General features: G+C 50.4%; 2 protein-coding genes across 2 annotated transcripts in view; both read right to left on the bottom strand.

Annotated features, from left to right (window-relative positions):
- LOC142821521 (uncharacterized) overlaps nt 1–21,198 on the bottom strand; it is a 414,847-nt gene that overhangs the window by 339,614 nt on the left and 54,035 nt on the right.
- On the bottom strand, nt 174–21,131 carry LOC142821538 (uncharacterized). Its single transcript, XM_075912772.1, has 3 exons — nt 19,052–21,131; nt 4,787–4,900; nt 174–4,496 (listed from the first exon to the last, which is right to left on the bottom strand). Exons 1-3 carry the CDS (start codon nt 19,344–19,346, stop codon nt 3,403–3,405), a joined length of 1,503 nt encoding a protein of 500 aa, XP_075768887.1. The 5' UTR covers nt 19,347–21,131; the 3' UTR covers nt 174–3,402.

Here is a 21,198-nt window from a genome sequence, read left to right as displayed (position 1 = left end):
CCAGGAAGCCGAGGCAGAGCAACTCTTCCTCGGGCTTCCTGTAGTCAGCCGCTGCTCAGTTTCAGCAGCGGCTGACTTGGGGACGCCTGGGGCAGAGCAGCTGGGGTGCTGCCGGGTTGGTCCAGTAGCGCCGAGGAGCGGCGCTGCGGGACCATCCCGGCAGCGCCCCAGCTGCTCTACCCCAGGCATCGTCAGTGAGAAAAGCCTGGTCTGCTGGGGGGAAAGAGCCGGGGGGGTGCACTAACTGCGCCCACCTCCCCCAGCAGACCAGGGAGACGCGGAGCAAAGTCGTGGAGGACGCGGGCAGCGGGACAGCCCAGACGCGCTGCGGCTCTCCCACGGCCGTCGTCCTCCGAGGCTTTGCTCCCCGTCTCCCTGGTCTGCTGGGGGGGGAGCCCTACTAAGTCTGGGCTGTCTCGCTGCCCGTGTGCTCCTCGGCTTTGTTCCGCGTCTCCCTGGTCTGCTGGGGGGGGCTCCCCCCCCAGCAGACCAGGGAGACGCGGAGCAGCTTTTCTCACCCCGGAGGACACGGGCGGTGGGACCGCAGCGCATCTGGGCGTCCCGCCGCTCCCATCCTCCGGGGTGAGCAACGCCCTGTTCGTAACTGCGCATCCAACATAAGTCGGGTCCGCGTAACTCGGGGACTGCCTATAACCTGCTATTCCAAAATGTCCCTTCCTCCTCATGGAATGAGGTTCAGGGATGTTGAAATAGCGAGCCTATTGTATTTCAAAATAAGGGGGCACTGTTAACACGCAGGATAGATATTAAAGATGCCTCCGTACCCCAAAATAGCGCTGCATTGTCAAGGTCACCATTCAGGACCATAGCAGGGGGCAGGTTTGATGCAGAATTTTCAGCCTTCTGCTCTTGGGACTCTCTGTTGCTGTCTGCAGCCATGCATAGGCCTGACCCTGCATCTCCAGAACCCCAGCCCCTCACAGGTTGCCAGACAAGAGACAGACCTGCCAAGGGGGAAGGTGTTTTCAGGCTCACAGCAGGGGGCACACACTCCTCTCCAGGGAGCCTGCAGGAAAGGAAGCCAAAGAAGATGGATTTTGAAGAGTTTGTAATAACCAGCACATAAAACCAGCCCAGCATCAGCTGGTCCCACTGAGATTTGAACTCTGATTGCAAGATTCAGAGTCCTGAGTGCTGCCTCTTACACCATGGGACCAACACAAGACACCTGTGACTCAGCTGGGCCAAACTGGAGCCCTGGCTCAGGCCCAGGCCCACTGGGACCAGCTTTGCTTCTTTTCCTTCCACTAAGAGCCCCCTTCTTCTCCTGGGCTGCAAGGAGCCTCTCTGAGATACCCTGAGACAGGCACAGGACCCTGCCTCCCCACAGCCAGCCCCACCCCACTGGTTTTGGCAGAACAAATCGGGGGAGGGAGGAGGGGCTCTGCTCACCCTACTAAGTCTTACTGAGATGTTGAGCTTTTCTCCTGCCCCCCTCAGCTTGGCCTCCCTCCTCTGCCCCATTCCTGCCTCACTTCCTCCTTGAGCACAAGGGAGGCACCAGGAGGAGCCAGCACCATACACCAACCTCCCAGGGCAGGAGAGGCCAAGCCACAAGCCTCCAACATGTTCCTGGCCTAGCTCATCTCACTTCCCAAGGTTGGCACCAAGGGGCATTCTCAGCTGATGTCACCCCCCTCTGTCATGTGGAAGTTGGGCTTAGTCCAGGTAGCAGGAGGTATGCTTACCTGGGCACCAAGGGGAGCAGCAATAAGAGAAGACCCTGTTTCTGCCTGGCTTTAAACCAGGGACCCTTGACCTGTTAAGCAAACAAAATAACCACTACACCACAGAAACAAACTGAGGGCGAAATTTGGATGACGATTCTGTTACTAGCTCTTTCAAAGTACACTTTCACTGGATTAGACTGGGAGGAAAGTGGAGTGGTTGGGATGAACGGCACACAGGTGCAGCAGATGGGGAACTCATGGATGCAGGAACAGTGGATCAAGGCTGGGTGGGAATGAAACCGGGCGCCAAGCGGGAAAGTTTTCAGAGTGCATGTGTTCTGGGTCATGCACATTGGTAATTACCTTTTGTTTCAGTATTTTTCTTCCATAACAATTTGAAGTGTGTGTGTGTGTGTGTGTGTGTGTATAAAATACATGCGTGTGTAAAACTTCTCAGTAACTCGTGTGCCACAGTGACACACACCCGAACAAGTGCACAGAACGTCACTTAGTGTGCACAAGAAAAAACTCGCTCTACTCCTGGATGGAAAATTTAACAAGGAATACTAGTTGAGGGCTTCCGGTGGGGGTGTGATCTCAAAGATGGAGGGAATTGACATGCAGGCCACTGAAAGGCTACAATGAGGAGAGAAGTATCAGAGGGGCAGCCGTGTTAGTCTGAATCTGCAAAAGCGGCGAGGAGTCCTGTGGCACCTTATAGACTAACAGAAGTGTTAGACTGAGCATAAGCTATCGTGGGCAAAGACCCACTTCATCACATGCATCGAACGAACTGGGTCTGCCTACAAAAGCTTATGCTCCAACACTTCTGTTAGTCTATAAGGTGCCACTGGACTCCTTGCCGATAATGAGGAGAGAAGACTCCCACAAGCTCTCGCTCCCCCAGCTTAAGTGCTACTGTGAAGGAGGAGGAGAAAGACACACTTCTCCCTGACATGGCAGATATGGGGCTGGGGCCATGGGATAGCCAACTGTCCTCCAGCCACGGCATGTCTGGGTCAAGGTTGAGACCAGTAGATAGAGGTATCTCTCCCCCCCCAAGCCCTAAAAGCTTGCATGGCATTTAATACGCTGTGTCACAGCCAACTGGCCACACAGGCTAAAGGGAACTCGGGTTATAGATTTATGCCCTCCGAGTCCTCCGAAGGCTAATAAGATTTGAGCTCTGACTGAAGCTTCCCCCGCAGTCAGAGCAGCTGAATGGTTTTCTCTCCTCTGTGGGTTATCTTATGTTTAACAAAGTCTAACCTGTGTTTGAAGCCTTTTCTGCAATCAGAGATGTTATGAGGTGACTCTTGTACATATTATCGAATGGCTAGTAATGCAGGAGTACTGACTTAACCTTTTCCTGCAGTCAGAGCAGTGAAGGGTTTCTTTCCTGTGTGGGTTCTCCTAAGGGTACCAAGGTCTGAGCTTTTACTGAAGCTTTTCCCCACAATCAGAGCAACTGAAAGGTTTCTCTCCTGTGTGGATCATCCTGTGTTTAACAAAGTATGAGCTTCTACTGCAGCTTTTCCTACAGTCAGAGCAGGTCAAGAGTTTCTCTCCTGTGTGGGTCCTCCTATGTCTAAAAAGGTTTGACTTCTGACTGAAGCTTTTCCCGCCATCAGAGGAATTGAAAGGTTTCTCTTCTGTGTGGGTCCTACTATGGGTAACAAAGTCTGAACTTTTATGGTAGCTTTTCCTGCAGTCAGAGCAAAGGTTTCTCTTTTATGTGGGTCCTCCTATGGGTAACAAGCTTTGAGCTGCTAATGAAGTTTTTCCCACAGTCAGAGCAATTGAAAGGTTTCTCTCCTGTGTGGGTCCTCTTATGGGTAACAAGATTTGAGCTGGTAATGAAGTTTTTCCCACAGTCAGAGCAATTGAAAGGTTTCTTTCCTGTGTGGGTCATCCTATGGGTAACAAGGTTTGAGCTTCTATGGAAGCTTTTCCCACAGTCAGAGCAATTGAAAGGTTTCTCTCCTGTGTGGGTCCTCCTATGGGTAACAAGGTCTGAGCTTCTATTGTAGCTCTTCCCGCAGTCAGAGCAATTGTAAGGTTTCTCTCCTGTGTGGGTCCTCCTATGGCTAACAAGGTATGAGCTGCTAATGAAGTTTTTCCCACAGTCAGAGCAATTGAAAGGTTTCTCTCCTGTGTGGGTCCTCCTATGAGTAACAAGATTTGAGCTGGTAATGAAGTTTTTCCCACAGTCAGAGCAATTGAAAGGTTTCTCTCCTGTGTGGGTCATCCTATGGGTAACAAGGTTTGAGCTTCTATTGAAGCTTTTCCCGCAGTCAGAGCAATTGAAAGGTTTCTCTCCGGTGTGAGTCCTCTTATGGATAACAAGGTAAGAGTTTCTATGAAAGCTTTTCCCACAGTCAGAGCAGTGATGGGGTCTCTCTCTTGTATGTATTTTCCGATGGTTCGTAAAGTGTGAGTGCTCACTGAAGCTTTTCCCAGAGCCAGAGCACTTGAAGGGCTTCTCTCCTGTGTGGGCACTTTGATGTTCAATAAGAGTTTCACAGTCACTGTAAGAGCAGGGTGACTGTTGATGGGGGATTTTCTGTTGAACAGTTTCTGTGTTTCTTTTCTCCCCTCTACTCCTATGACTGGATTTACCCTGTCCCTCTTCTGGATGGTTTCCCTGCTGTCTTTCTGGGCTATGCTGAATCTCACAGCTCTCTCCTTGCTCACATATCTGGAAAACATGTCCTTCAGATCTTCCCAATAACATCCCACATAAAGCCACTTGCTCCAGTCCTTCCTGCTGAAGACCCTTATAGTTCTCAGTCAGCATCCCCTCACCTGTTGGGATAGAGAAATAATCCAGACAGGAGTTATTCTCCATGATAACCTCAAAGGAAAAAAAAGAGGAATAAAAAAGGGGGATACTCTCAAATAATGGTTGAATTATCATGAGCTGAGTTCATCCTCCTCCTTCACAACCCTTCCACAGAGGAGAGAAACCAGCCTTTCCACACCCACCACAGACTGATGGGAGTTGAAGACAAGCTGAACAGACAGACTTCATAAAAACACACAAGTTACATCTCAGAGACAGAAATTGGTTTGAGTCAGTTTAACTGATTGCTCACCTGTCTGGGTGTGGCTGATGCTCTCTCCTTCCTTGCAGCTCTGAGGATCTGAGACCTGCAACTCCTCCTCTCGCTTCACCCAGGAGACCGCATCAGTTTCAGAGACTGGAAATCCTGTTTGGAGAGCAATGAACCAAGTGCTGATCTTGTTCATTAAGGTCTTTGCCATTACTGCTTCCAGAGCCGGGATCCAAGTCCCCCACCCAGAGCGGCTCCTTTCCCACCTTGCAGAGAGTGGGCTCTGGCTGGTACAAGAGCCCAGGACACACTCACCTGCAGTAAAGGTGAATCACCCCCACCTCCTGCCTTGGGAATGGCCCAGCTCATTCCCATGGGGAGCTGAGCACTCTGCTGCACTCTCCAGGGTACAACTCAGTCCCCCTCACAGCCCGTTTCATCCCCCTGGCATCCCAAGACTAGACAGGAACACACTGCTCAGAAGGGGAGTTCTAGTGAGGGCTTGCAGGTCTGACACCAATGTCCCCAGGCAGGGCTCAGACTGCCGTGGCCACATAGAGGAAGGACCCAGCAAATCTCTAGCTCCCCAAGCCTCTGTCCACAAGACTCCTGGCTGGTGGGCTGGGCTTGCCCTGATCTTTGGCTCAGATGCTCTACTTGGGGTAGGAAGTGGCAGAGGAAGTTGCCTGAGCATTTAAGTGAAAATTTGGCTGGTTGCTTCAGGTCCTGCCTATGCGCCACACTCCTGACCCCAATTGCCTGCATCTGGTTGGGCCCTGCCAGCGCCCACAACAGCTGCCATTCCCATGGCTGCCCAGGGTGGTGCTAGGCTTCTCACCAGACAAGCCAGGGCAGAGCTGGGCCGTGCTGATTCTCTGGTGCTTGCGGCTGTTGCTCAGCTCCCCCTCTGCAACCTCCATTCTACTCTGCCAGCAGCAGCCTTTGTGTGGTTTCCCAGTCGGGCTCTTGTGGCGAGCCTGGCCTTTGATCTGGTGCCCCTCCAGGGCTGCACAGAATCTATCACCTTTACACCTTCTGAGTGTGTTCCTCATAGCTTCAGCCCCACCCGTTCTCGGACCTTCATTTAGTGTTCAGATGATCCACCTGTGATGTGACCATGGAGATCATTGTGCTACCGCTGTTACACAACTGCAAGAAACTTTTGTTGAAATGTGCTATGTGCCATGTCAATGTGAATGTTCTAATGGGATGACTATGATTATCTTGTTAATGTCCCTATTTTTGAACTAGAATAGGCAGGCGTTGGCAGAATGGTGGGGCAAAGGGTACCAACTAACCAGGCAAGCACATTCCTGAGCAGGAGGAGGCCAATCAACACACAGATCTCCACAGCAACTGCAAACAAACAGTCCTAAGAGATGGCTCAGAAAGTCACTGACTCTTGCGCACATGAGCAGCATGAGGGGATAATGGATATGGATGTTTTGCTCAAAAAAACAGGCAGAAGGCTAAGGGGGTAGCAACACACGGAATGCAACATGCATCTTGTTTCAAATGTGGCAGAATACAGCCTGCAAACTACATGACTCTGATACTATTTGGTGTCCGGGAGGTGGACTGGCATTAGTATGCCCACATCTAAAAGACCTCTGCCTAGCCTACAGGGAGGGTTTATAGAGCCCAGAAAACCAACTGATTACACAGGACAAATAATGAGAAAACAGGGATGGGTGTGAGGGTCAAAGGGCTAAAATAGAGGGAACCATATGGGGATACCTAGCAGAGAACCCCAGACAGCACCCTCTGCCCTCCGAAGGTCTCAAGTCAGCCAGTGGACACTGCCCGGATACATCATGAGATACAGGAATGGAAATAGGCCCCACAGTGACAGACCCCTCCACCAGCCAACCTCCTCTCCCTGGTTTTGTAGATTGCCAAATTGGCGATAGCCATGAGGAGGTTGCACAGGAGGTCCCACCACTTTGTGGGGCCATGAATAGGGTGTGTATAAATTAACCAGTGGGGTGAAAAGTGTTGCCCAAACCTCAACAGGAGGTTCTAGAGGAAACAAAAGAGGGGCTGTAACCTAGCGCACAAGAGGTAGATGCGTGCCAGGGTCTCACTCATGCCACAGAAGAGGCAAGTCTTGGCAACAGGGGTGAACCGCACCAAGTACATGCCTGTGCTCTCCACGCCATGCAGGATTCTCCAGCTGATGTCCCCAGGGGGCCATGGAACCAAGCTCAAATAGAGGTTGGCCCACCGGGGCTCCCCACCCTCTATTGGTGGTAGGAGCTCCCGCCACTTGGTGTCTGGGTGGGACATGAGGGTGGGGAAGTGAAGCGTGAAGCACAAGTGTGTACAGGTGATTCTTTGGCATGGTTCAGAAGGGGACCGGCTGCAACATGTGCAGCTAGCTTGGGTGACAAGGGAGAGGTGGTCTGGAAGGTACATGTGGATGGGGGCTGATGGAGAGATCAGGAGGGCCGGGGGTGAGAGGTGGGCAGGGTGCACCCTTTCGCAGGACCCTGCTTAGGTACACCCGAGCAGTGGGCAGCAAAGTGTCCTTCACTCCCTGAAGTATGCGCAGGAGAGTACATAAGGTAGAGAGCTCCATGCGCTGTCGGTCCCAGTCTCCCCGGTCGTAGTCCAGGAGGTCTCTGACACTGGTGACTTCTGCCAGAACCAACCTCTGGTGCACTGAGGGGAACTCCGCAGCCTGCACATGTAGATGGGAATTGTGTAGCAAGGGCTCCACGAGGAGGTCTGCCCCCATGGTGGCTCCTAAGAACCTGGTCGCCACAAGCAGCTTCCAAGTTCAAAGGAGGTCCTGGTAGAAGGCCGGCAGCCTGGAGAGGTCTCACAGAAGACTTCTCAAATAAAGGAGCTGGCTGTCATATTGGAGGTCTCAGAAGCGGCAAAGGAAAGCATGTACAAGTGTGTTCCACGCAGGACTACCTGAATCAAATAGGAGTCTCTGCAGGGTCCGGAGGTGGAGGACATGAACCCACGTACGCAAACACATCAGGCCCTGCCTTCCCTCCTCCAGGGGGAGATAGAGAACCCCTGCAGAGATCCAGTGCAGTCCTGGCCAGAAAAAATGCAGCATTAGCTGCTGGATATGAGCCAGGAAACCTGGGGATGGGACCAGGGTGTGGAGACAGTGCCAGAGCATGGACTGCCCAATTGGTTAAGCACCAGTGCTCTCCCACGGACAGAGAGGAACCAGAGGAGTCCTGTCCATCTCTGCTACCATTCAACCACGCTGAACTCTAAACCTTGCCTGTTCTCCGGCAGAGAGGGATGCATGGCAGAGAGAAAAACACCTAGCTAGAGCAGCGGACCCGCGCTCCACTTGATGGCCTGAAGTATGGTTGGGAGGGAGCCCGCCTACCACCCAGCCCCTACCACTAGGCCAGAGCTCTTGATCGAGTTGACCCGGGCAGAGGAGGCCATCAAGGAGATGGCTTGGCAAGCCTCCACCCTTGCCAGGTCGCCCGGATCCTGGACCAAGAGGAGCATGTTGACGGTATACACCGACAGGATCAGACTCATCTCTGGCTCATGAAGCACCAACCCCATCGACCTCTTGCGAAGGAGACGGAGGAAGGGCTCCAGGGCCAGACCGTACAGCTGGCCTGACAGCAGACAGCCGTGACATACTCCTCGAAGCTGACCAGTGTGGTTAGGGCGTACAGCACCTGGAGAAACCCCACAAAATGGGGCCCATGGTTCATCCGGTCGAACACCTTCTCCTGCTCCAAGGACAGGAGGATGAACGACAAACCATCCCAAATCCCTAGCTCTAGAAGATCCCAGACCAGGAAGAGGCTGTAACAGATGGTACATCCCTGGATGGTGTAGGTCTCGTCCGGAAGGACCACATCCACCAGCACAGACTTTAGTGTTAGGGAAATGGCTTTGGCAAAGATTTTATAGTCTATGCTGAGGAGCAAGATGGGACACCAATTCCTCAGATCGAGGAGGTCCCCCCTCTTAGGCAAGGCAAGCATGGCTCGCCTGCACAATACAGGGAAGACTCCATTCTCCAAGGACTGAGCCCAAAAGCTAGCAAGGTCGAGGCCGAAGATGTCCCAGAACATGTGGTAGAACTCCACGGTCAGTCCATCCATGCCCAGGGATTTACAGGTAGGCATGAGATGGAGGGCTTCCAAGAACTGGGCCAGAGAGAGGCACAGCTCTAGCTGGTCCCGATTGCCCATGCTGACCGTCGGGAGTTCGTTCCAGAGAACACTGTGGGTATTGGCTGGATCCGGGGAAAACAGAGAGGGATAGAAGGCATGAGCCCTCTCGCGCATCTCCACCGGATCAGTGAGGGGGAGGGTGCCATCCTATGCCAGAAGGCAGACAATGTGCTTTTTAGCACTCCTCTTTCTCCAGGGCGTAGAAGAAGAGGGAACCACAATCCATCTCCTTCAGGAGATGCAAGAATGAACAAACCCCTAATCATTTTAGCTGACCTCTTCTGAACCCTTTACAAGGCCAAAATATCTTTTTTGAGGTGAGACCACCACATCTGTACACAGTATTCAAGATGTGGACGTACCATAGTTTTATACAGAGGCAGTAAGATATTCTGTGTCTTATTTTCTATCTCTTTCTTAATAATTCCTAACATCCTAGTGGCCTTTTTGACCGCCACTGCACACTATGTGGAAGTTTTCAGAGAACTGTCCACGATAACTCCAAGATCTCTTTCCTGATCTGTCATAAGCAAATAAGCCCCCCATCATACTGTATGTATACTTGGGGTTATTTTTCCCAACGTGCATTTTACACTTATCCACATTAAACTTCATTTGTCATTTTGTTGCCCAATCACTCAGTTTGGTGAGATCTTTTTGGAATTTCTCACAGTCTGCTTCTGTCTTGACGATCTTAAACGGTTTTGTATCATCTGCAAACTTTACCACCTCACTGCTTACCCCTTTCTCCAGATCATTTATGAATAAGTTGAACAGCATTGGTCCCAGGACTGACCCTTATGGGACACGACTAGTTACCCCTCTCCATTCTTAAAATTTACCATTTATTCCTACCCTTTGTTTCCTGTCTTTAACCAGTTCTCAGTCCAAGAAAGGACCTTCCCTCTTATCCCATGACAATGTAATTTACAAAAGAGCCTTTGGTGAGGGACCTTGTCAAAGGCTTTATGAAAATCCAAGTATACTATATCTACTGGATCCCCCTTGTCTGCATGTTTGTTAACCTCTTCAAAGAGCTCTGATAGATTAGTAAAACATGATTTCCCTTTACAGGAACCATGCTGACTTCTGTCCAACAAATTATATTCTTCTACGTGCCTGATAATTGTATTCTTTACTATTATTTCGACTAATTTGCCTGGTACTGAAGTTAGACTTACCGGTCTGTAATTGCCAGGATTGCCTCTAGAGCCCTTTTAAAATATTGGTGTCACATTATCTACCTTCCAGTCATTAGGTACGGAAGCCGATTGAAAAGATATGTTACAAACCACAGATAATAGTTCAGCAATTTCCCATTTGAGTTCTTTTCAAACCCTTGGATGAATGCCATCCGGTCCCGGTGATTTGTTAACATTAAGTTTTTCTATTCATTCCAAAACTTCCTCTAATGACACTTCAATCCAGGACAGTTCCTCAGATTCGTCACCCAGAAAGGAGAGTGCAGATTTGGGAATCTCTCTAACATCCTCAGCCGTGAAGACTGAAGCAAAGAAATCATTTAGTTTCTCCGCAATAGCTTTACCGTCCTTGATTGCTCCTTTTATATCTCGATTGTCTGGGGAACCCACAGGTTTTTTAGCAGGCTTCCTGCTTCTAATGTACTTAAAAAACACTGTTATTTCTTTTTGAGTTTTTGGCTAGCTGTTCCTCAAAATCTTTTTTTGCTTTTCTTATTACATTTTTACACTTGATTTGACAGTGTTTATGTTCCTTTCTATTTATCTCACTAGGACTGGACTTCCACTTCTTAAAAGATGCCTTTTTGTCCCTCACTGCTTCTTTTACATGGTGGTTAAGCCACAGTGACTCTTTTTTAGGTCTCTTACTATGTTTTTTAATTTGGGGTATACATTTAAGTTGGGCCTCTATTATGGTGTCTTTAAAAAGTTTCCATGCAGCTTGCAGGGATTTGGCACTAGTCATTGTGCCTTTTAATTTTGGCTGAACTAACCTCCTCATTTTTGTGTAATTCCCCTTTTTGAAATTAAATGCCAGGGTGCTGGACTGCTGAGGTGTTCTTCCCACCACAGGAATGTTAAATGTTATTATATTATGATCACTATTCCCAAGCGGTCCTGTAATGGTTCTCTCCTGGACCTGATCCTGCACTCCACTCAGAACTAAGTCAAGAATTGCCTCTCCCCTTGTGGGTTCCTGTCCCAAGGTCCTGCCCCCAAGTCCCGTCGCTCTCTCCTCCGTGGGCCCGACCTTGCCACTTTTGGCAGTGGCAGCAGCACTTGCACACTTGTCTGGGCCCTGCAGAGCCCGAGCAGGATTGACCACGGTCACAACTGGAGGAGGGGCAACCCCAAGGTCCAGACCGTCAGGGCCAGCGGCAATGGTGGGGCCAGTGCCCTCCCAGGCGTTGGGGGTCCCGGGTGTCTCTCCAAACAGGGCCAGCCCCTTCAGATGTGCCCCGCTGCCCAACAGAGAAAACACCGGGCGTCCCCCATGGTATAGTACACCTGGTATCAGGCCCATTGATGGGGCACCAGAAGTGACCCTTCTAGGGCTTCTCCGCCACGTCCCGCTGACAGTAGTTGGATAGAAACCTGCCGGCAAAAGGAAAGGACGTGGCAGAGGGTAGGGTCTTTGCAGCCTAGAGGAAGGGGACTCAGGACTGACAGACCTGACAGGACCCAGGGTGGAGAGGAAAGGTAGTGGGCCAGCATTGGGGAGGAAGGGAAGAACAGAGGACAAAACCACTCATATGCTCAGGTCCTCCAAAGGCTCGAGGGGAACATGGACTCCCCCCACTGCGGTGGCGGCCTTGGATGCCAGAAAGAATACCACCTTTCTGAACATCTTAGAGGCTATCACCACGGCCACAGGCCCCACCACGCTTGCCAACGCCAGTACGTAGGTCTCCACGTGGGGCGAGGCCGCCACACGGAGACAACGGACCCCGTGCCTCTTTGTCAGGGTGGGAAAGGGGCCGCAGCCGCCGGAGATGGAATTCTGGGAGGCAACTTTGGGGGTGGCAGGTGGGGGGATGGCAGCTACCTGAGTATACTCCCTGGGGGCTGGGATACCATCGCCCCCAGAGCTGGTGGAAGGAACAGGGGGAGCGGGAAGGAAGGGGGGCTGCGGCCTGCATGGGGGCAATGGCCAGGGAATGAGCCCTCACCTCAGGTTTTACCTTCCAGGCGGGGCTCTTGCCCTTCTTGGTCCGCTGGCCCTTCCTACCCTTCAGGGGAGTTTCTTCAATGAGTACTAGAGGTGCCGTGGCAGGGGCAGTCGAGGCCCTGGAGTCCTCGTCCATGTCTGCCCCTTCCACCATAGTGACAGAGGGCCCGGCAACCTCAGAGGGTCTGTTGTTTTTAGGGAGGGGTGGGAAAGGTTTGGCAGGGGTGTCACAAGACAACCCCTCCATCATGGTCATGGGTCAGGAGGGAAGGACAAACAACCAATTAGGAGAGGACCGAATATGCCAGAGGAGGGAGCAGGAAGGGGAAGAAAGGAGGTTCACTGCTCCCCCCCCCCCACTAGGCTGCAAGTGGGGTGGGAGGGCGATGATTCAGAAAAGAGAAGGGAAGAAGAGTAAGGTGTACAGCTCCCAGCACAGAATGGAAAGAGCGGCTCCTCCGGCTGCACTGGGGAGATGAGGGGTAAATTATTATTTAAAGAACATGGGGACAAGTGAAGCTGTGTGTGTGGTAATTAAAAGGCGGGGGAAGCTTTAGCGCCTAAGAGAAGAATGGGGGTAGGGTATAGGCACACAAGAGGGTAGATGGGACAAGCAGCGGAGAAGGAAGGCAAGTAGTGAAGAGATGCCTCCTTGGCCTCAGGGAAAGCGGAAACTACAGGAATGGTGGAATTCAGGCTTGCAGAGGTGAAAGACCCCCAAAAGGAACAAAAATAGACTCCCAAGAAGATGGGAGATGGGAGGGGGGCCTCCCCCCCACCCGAAGGCAGGGCAACAGAGACTCTCCCCAACTCCTGTGCACCTTCAGCAACTAGCTGAGGCAACAGGGGGAAAGCTGCTTGCAAAAGGCAGGAGGAAAAAGGGGCCTGGCCCAAAATGTAAGGGTAGCCAGGGTCTGCCTGCCACAAAAACAGCAGCCCCGCCCCACCCACAGACATCCCCTCTCCAAAAGGAAGAAGAGCAGAGGAGCGCAGGAGAAAATACAGCACCCCAAAAGCAGGGAGCTACCGAGGCCTCATGGAAGGTTTACAAAAGTCTACAGAAGGCAGCCATACTGGTAGGTGAGTTAATACCTTCTGGTGTCTAAATTAGCCTCACCTGAGCACAGCCCAGCAGCCAGGATATTAAATAGAGGCCTAATTGGGAGGCAGCTTGCAGCTGGAGTTAATTAAGCACCTGCTGCCAATTAAGGCCTCCAGGTTCCCATAAAAGGATTCATCTCAGGCAATGGGGGGGGGGTGGCGACGACAGGACACAGCACAAAGGGAGCAGAGCAAAGCAAGGAAATGGTGAACCCCAATGACTAGCCTGTGATGAGAATAACTTGGTAAGTAGGGACCCTTGCCTCTAGGGAAATCCCAGGGCAACAAAGGGGGCCCTGTGAGTCTCTGAGGTGCCCAAGTATCTGCCAAGAAGCACAGAACCCCAGGGAGCTACCAAGGGACTTTGTCACACACTATATGAGAAGTCACAGGAGGGGCATGTTGATACTGGCTGAAAGGCAGCATTCTGACTGTGCTGGTACTGTTATTGGGTTGGGACAAGTCTCACTGAACCTGTGCCTGAGGAGCTGGGACACTAGCACCCTGCTCCTTTTCACAAACTTGGCTGAGCGCTTTGAGCCTCCGAATGAAGTCTGGGTTTTTCTTAGTGGCAACCCTGGGCTGTGCTGCATGGGCAAGCTGCACGCTCTGCCAGTGTCACTGGCATCAGAGCTCTAGAAAGAGCTGCCCTCCATAACACTGTGGCACTAGCAGCAATTCATATGGCACTGCAGGAAGCAAAATTATCAATCACAGCAGCACCTGGGAATTCTGGTGTAAATCAGGACTCCATTGTGCTATCGGGATGCTCATATGGAGCTAAGCATCACCCCTCTGTAGTGTAGGTACCCTTCCCAGCCCTGAGAAACAAGGACACACCATAATAGCTATTAAAGAGAGAGGTGATCGCACACAGGGAGTAATGTTAGTTCGAACCAAGGGCTTTGGTTTGAACTACCACATCCCAGCTCCTGGTTTCAACCAGCTGTGATTCGAACTAGCACGTGGGCATAATCATGTTAATGAAGCATGGACTATTTAAATCCCAGCTTCATTAGCAATTTTGGTCGCCTACATTTGCATCCCTATCTTAAGATAGGGAGCAAGTGTAGACTTACCCCATGGGACTTGAAGACTGGAGGCCCAAGTGTCGACCCTACGCTAGATCAGAGAGGATAAAGACTTCCTCGATAGAAGGCAGCATTTAATCCTGGAAGCACGGCAGGTGGAAGAGTCAAGAGGGCAGTACAGGACTAGAAAGAGAACTGGCAGCAGGTAATGTCTAGGAGGGGAAAAAGGCCAGCACAGGAATCCCCCAATGCTATAAAGGTAAGTACAGGCAGTCCCCGGGTTACATGGATCCGACTTACATCAGATCCCTACTTACAAACTGTGTAAGGCAACCCCACACTAGCTGCTTCCCCCCAGCAGACCAGGGAGACGCGGAGCGGCTTTTCTCAGCAGACACCTCAGCTTGAGAATAAAGGACTGAGGGAAGTGAGGTATGGGAGAATAAAACTGAGCTCTGGAGAAATGTTTGGCTACAGTTTCCCCTACAATATGTACCAGTTCCGACTTGCATACAAATTCAACTTAAGAACAAACCTACAGTCCCTATCTTGTACGTAACCCGGGGACTGCCTGTAATCACTTTCAGGCTCTTTGGTGGTGAATGCTTTGGAAGGGACCTCACAAGGAAGAAACAGGAAGGGAACACCATCTACTACAAGGCATGGGATGCATAGTCCTAGGGATGGGGGTTCCACAACCACCACCCCCATAAGATGATGACAGGTGGTGGTGGTTGGGGAGTCTCTTCTAAGAGGGACTGAGGTGTGCTGCTTACTGGGAGCTTGAATTCAGGATGTGACTAAGAGTCTTACAAAACTGATCAAGCCTTCAGATCATATCCCTTCCTGCTTCTCCACGTGGGAACTAATGATATGGCTAAGAATGACCTTGAGCGGGTTACTGCGGATTATGTAGCACTGAGAAGAAGGATCAGAGAATTCGGAGCGCAAGTGGTGTTCTCATCCATCCTCCCTGTTGAAGGGAAAGGACTGGGCAGGGATCTTCGAATTGAGAAAGTAAATGTATGGTTGCGCAAGTGGTGTCGGAGAGAAGGCTTTGGTTTCTTCGACCATGGGACTCTGTTCCGAGCACAAGCATTGTTAGGAAGAGATGGGATCCACCTAACAAAGAGGAAGAAGCATCTACGCGGGCAGGCTTGCAAACCTAGTGAGAAGGGCTTTAAACTAGGCTCATTGGGGGATGGTGACCAAAACCCTGAGGGGAGTGGGAAAGTCGGATACTGGGAAGGAATGCAAAGAGGAAAGAGCAACAGAGGACCCCTGATTCGAATGGAGAAGGTAAGGCAATCAACTGGTTATCTGAGGTGTTTGTACACCAATATGAGAAGCCTGGGCAACAAATAGGAAGAACTGGAGGTCCTGGCCCAGTCCAAGAAATGATTTAATTGGGATAACAGACTTGGTGGGATGACTCGCTTGACTGGAGCACTGCCATGGAAGGATATAAACTGTTCAGGAAGAACAGGCAGGGGAGAAAAGGAGGAGGAATTGCATTATATGTAAGAGCACTATGATTGCTCAGAACTCCAGTATATAGAGGGGAAAAAAGCCTGTTGAGAGACTATGGGTTAAGTTTAAAGGTGCAAACAACAGCAGTGATGTTGTGGTTGGGGTCTACTACAGGCCACCGAATCAGGTGGATGAGGTAGATGAGGCTTTCTTTGGACAACTGAGAGAAGCTCCCAGATCGCAGACCCTGGTTCTCATGGGGGACTTTAATCATCCTGACATCTGCTGGGAGACCAATATAGCAGTATCCAGGAAGTTTTTGGAGAAAGTTGGGGATAACTTCTTGGTACAAGTGCTGAAGAATCCAACCAGGGGCCGTGCACAACTTGACCTTCTGCTCACAAACAGGGAGGAAGTAATAGGGGAAGTAGAGGTGGGAGACAACCTGGGAAGCAGTGATCATGAGATGGTAGATTTCAGTATCCTGACCAAAGGAAGAAAAGAGTAGTAAAATACACACCTTGGACTTCAGAAAATCAGACTGACTCCCTCAGAGACCTGATGGGCAGAAATCCCCTGGGATGCTAACATGAAGGGGAAAGAAGTCCAGGAGAGCTGGCAATATTTTAAAGAAGCCTTATTGAAGGCACAGAAAGAAACCATCCCGATGGGTAGCAAGAGAAGCAAACATGGTAGGAGACCGGATTGGCTTACAGGGGAAATCCTTGGTGAACTTAAGCACAAAAAGGGAGCTTACAAAAACTGGAAACTTGGACAAATGACCAGGTAGGGGTATAAATGTATAGCTCGAGAATGCCAGGGGCTTATCAGGAAGGCAAAAACACAATTGGAATTGTGACTGGCAAAGGATGTGAAGGATAACAAGAAAGGTTTCTACAGGCATGTTAGCAAGAAGGTGGTGATCGGACAAGGTGTGGGGCCCCTACTGGATGAAGGAGGTAATCTAGTGACAGACGATGAGAGGAAAGCTGAAGTACTCAATGCTTTCTTTGCTTCTGTATTCACGGACAAGGTCAGCTCCCAGACTAATGCACTAAGTGACGCAAGATGGGATGAAGATGGACAGCCCTTGGTGGGTAAAGAACAGGTTAGGAACTATTTAGAAAAACTAGACATACACAAATCCATGGGTCTGGACTTAATGTATCCGAGGGTACTGAGGGAGTTGGCAAATGTCATTGAGGAGGCTTTGGCCATTATCTCTGAAAAGTGGTGGAGGTTGGGAGAGATCCCGGATTATTGGAAAAAGGCAAATGTAGTGCCCATCTTCAAAAGAGGGAAGAAGGACTATCCAGAGAAGTATAGGTGAGTATTACCTCCGTCCCTGGAAAAATCATGGAAGGGATCCTTAAGGAATCCATTTTTAGGCACTTGAAAGAGGGGAAAGTGATCAGGAATAGTCAGCATGGATTCACAAAGAGCAAGTCGTGCCTGACCAACCTGATAAGCTTCTATGAGGAGGTAACTGGCTCTGTAGACATGGAAAAGTCAGTGGATGTGATATACCTTGACTTTAGCAAGGCTTTTGATATGGTCTCCCACAATATTCTTGCCACCATGTTAAGGGAATGTGAATTGGATAAATGGACAGCAAGATGGATAGAAAACTGGCTAGAAGGTCGGGCCCAGGGGGTAGTGATCAACGGCTCAATGTCAGGATGGCGGTCAGTTACTAGCAGAGTGCACCAACGTTTGGTTCTAGGACGGGTTTTGTTCAACATCTTTATTAATGACCTGGATGAGGGGATGAATTGCACCTTCAGTAAGTTTGCAGATGATACTAAGCTAGGGGGAGAGGTAGACATGCTCGAGGGCAGAGATAGGGTCCAGAGTGACAGACAAATTGGAGGTATGGGCCACAAGAAATCTAATGACGTTCAACAAAGACAAGTGCAGAGTCCTGCACTTGGGACGGAAGAATCTGAAGCATTGTTACAGGCTGGGGACCAACCGGCTAAGTAGTAATTCTTCAGAAAAGGACCCGGGGATTACAGTGGATGAAAAGCTGGATGAGAGTCAACAATGTATCCTTGTAGCCAAGAAAGCTAATGGTGTATTAGGTTACATTAAGAGGAGCATTGTCAGCAGATCCAGAGATGTGATTATTCCCCTTTATTTGGCACTGGTGAGGCCACATCTGGAGTATTGTCTAGTTCTAGGCCCCCCACTGCAAAAAGGATGTGGACGCATTGGAGATGATCCAGCAGAGGGTAACCAAAATGATTAGGGAGCTGGAGCATATGACTTATGAGGAGAGGCTGAGGGAGTTGGCTCTGTTTAGTCTGCAGAAGCAAAGAGTGAGGGGGGATTTAACAGCAGCCTTCCACTTCCTGAAGGGAGGTTTGAAAGAGGCTGGAGAAAGGATGTTCTCAGTAGTGACGGATGGCAGAACAAGGAGCAATGGTCTCAAATTGAGGTGGGAGAGGTCCAGGTTGAATATGAGGAAAAACTATTTCACCAGGAGGGTGGTGAAGCACTGGAATGGGTTACCTAGGGAAGTAGTGGAGTCTCCATCCCTAAAGGTTTTTAAGACTGGCCTGACAAAGCCCTGGCTAGGTTGATTTTTAGCTAGGACTGGTCCTGCCCAGGGCAGGGGGCTGGACTTGATGACCTTCTGAGATCTCTTCCACCTCTAAGGTTCTATGATTCTAAGGTCACACAGGCAGTCTGAGACAGGCAGAGAGCTGAACGCAGGTCACCTGAGCATGAAGCCAGACATTCACACAGGAAGCCAGACATTCACACAGGAAGAGGCAAGTGAGCCCCAGAGACAATGAAACTGAACTTTTGTAAGGAAACCCAGCCTGTGCCTGAAATGCAAGCAGAGCCCTGCTCACTTTTATCTACTATCGAGCCACTTCCCACAAAACACTTGCAGAGCATGAACTGCCTCATCCAACCTTCCTCAGCCCCAGCATCCAGCCCCTCCCACTGGCAAGAACCAGCATGTCAGAGATTAGCTACAGGCAGGGAAGGACTCTGGGACCTGCACCCTGCTTCCATTGGCTCAGCACACTGCCAACAAGGGGAACCTGCAGGCACTAAGAGCAGCCAGACCCAGAACTCTGGTACTTGCTGTTCCTGCCTGAGCCTTTCTACTCACACCTCCAGTCAAGGCATAAAATGGGCAAGACAGGAAGGAAGCGCACTGAGACCTTAACTGTGGGAAGAGCAGCATCATTCTCATCTCCCTGAACCTGCTTTCCCTGGGAGGGGACACGGAAGGGACAGTCTTTCACTGTTAGGATTATTGGGGTAGATACTCCTGACATTGGGGGCAGAGGCAATGAATTAACCTGAACCAAACCCAACCCAGCTGCTCCAGAACCCACCCAGCTTCTGTTAACCAAGGGGACAGGAATCCTTACCCAGCCAGGTCACAGCCTCATAATTCTCCTGCATCACATCCCTGTAGAGGGCTCTCTGGCCCGGGTCCAGCAGAGCCCATTCCTCCTCAGAGAAATACACAGCCACCTCCTGGAAGCTCACCGGCTCCGCCACGGCCATTTCCTGTCCCTGGCTCTGCAGGCTGGAGGCTGAGCTGGAGTCAGACATGGGTGTTCTGCAGCCTGGCAGGGGGAGAAGGGGAATTGGAGACCATTCAGAAGGGGCTTTAATCCTTTCCACACCCCAATTCTCCCCAGACTCTGTTCCTGGTGACATGTGCTAGACTCTGCCATTGTGGGCAAAAGCTTTAGTCTAGATATTCCATAAACAGCGCACACAAGTTAGATCCCAAATCCACATTCATTTCTCTCCGTATCTGGCTTGAGTTACAATATTACTGTGTCTGCAACAATGGGATCTAGTTATCAGCACCCAGTGTTTCTGATAAGCCACGTATTCATCTGCCTGGACATGGACATAGATTAAATGCAGGCTGCTGTATTTAAAACCCTTAGTCTTCATTCATGGATTTGCAGCACAAACTTTGCTCTCTCATCTGACAGAGACGTTATAAATCCTTTCCAAAAGAGAGTCAGTGAAGTTAACACCACCATTCAGATGCTTATTATTAAGCACATGCTGAGTGTTAACAGGATGAGATCTTAAAATTCATGGATTCATGGGATCAGAAGATATCCTTATCATGCAGTCTGACCTCCTCAGTGTCACAAGCCATTACACTCAGTCCAGTTACCCAGGCACAAAGCTGTTTCCCCACAGTGTATTTTCTAGAAAGTCCCCCAGGGATCTGAAGACCTCAAGAGATGGAGAATCCACCAGGTCTTTGCTCATTTGTTTCAACAGCAAATTCTCTTCCCTATCAAACATTTGTGCCTCTTTTCTTGTCTGAAATAGTCTGGCTTCAGCTTTCACTTACATGGCTCAGTAGGAGCCAATCCACTCAACGGGGTGAGCAATTCATTTTGATGGGGGGCCAAATGGAATGTGGCTGAGAGCTGCACTCTTTCATGACATTAATGCAGGATCTGGGATGCGTGTTCGGAGGAGGACCCTTGGGGTAAGGGTTTGAGATGCAGGACAGATGGGGGCGTGTAGGAGGCAGTTTGGGTGAAGGAGGCAGGCTGTGATCTAGGACACTGGATTAGCCAACTACTCATTAGATATTTAAAGTACTTTTAATTTAGAGAAGTGATTTAGTGGACAAATAAGGGGCTGTGGGTTTCTGATCACTGAGAGGTCTTGCAAATATAGCTGCAGGAGGAGGACAGAGTTTGGGTATGCAAAGCGGGGAGCAGGAGTGGGGAGCAGAGATGAGGAAGGGAAGGGAGAGGTTGGGCTATCAGAGGCAAACTCTGGACAGGAGACTTATCTGAGTGACTCCTGGCCACAGGCCAAGCACCTCAGGCAGGCAGGGAGCCTGCCCAACCCTCTCTCAGGCTGCAGGGCCATGTGGGTGTGTATAATTATGATCCAGAGGGGAGCTGGCACAGTGCTTTGTTTCTGGTCAGAAACCGGCCAATGAGATTGTCCTGGGGGTGGCAGCAGCGCCTAAAGCCTTCCCCGCTCCCCTCCGGGCTCACAGTCACTTTCTGAGTGGCTTTCAGATGGGGAGTGGTATTCGTGGGTTGGTTCCGATGGTTTGGTGGGGTGGATCCGACCCATGGGCTGTATTTTGTGCAGGCCTGCACTAGACTTAACAGCCCTTGGGGATCCACCAGTTTCTTGCATTGAACAAACTGATACCATGGAAGCCAGTCAGCTCTCAGCCTTTCGGCCTATTTATTGTTTGAAGCCAACCCCATATTGAAACTGACTGAGCAGTGAAATCTGAGCTGAAAGGTGCTGTCCTTTGTGTGCTTTAAATGTACCCTTTTAGCATCACAAACCCATAGACCAGTGTTTCTCCAAGTGTCCACAGGTCTCCATGCAGTGCCTCTGGGTCTCCTCACTGATCAATGGCTGAGATTTAGGGCTGTGTGCACCGTGGTTGCTGGGTTTGGTTGGTAACTTCAATGACAATCCCATGAAGATGTTTTCACAGGAATTTCTCATCATTTAAAGACTTTGCACCTGCAAACTCACCTTGTATGAAAGCTCCCAGGGATTT

This window comes from Pelodiscus sinensis, chromosome 31, assembly GCF_049634645.1.
Source record: "Pelodiscus sinensis isolate JC-2024 chromosome 31, ASM4963464v1, whole genome shotgun sequence".
In the NCBI taxonomy this organism is placed as follows: Eukaryota; Metazoa; Chordata; order Testudines; family Trionychidae; genus Pelodiscus; species Pelodiscus sinensis.
Note: the sequence above shows the minus strand (reverse complement) of the source record. Positions and strands in the feature narration are given on the sequence as shown.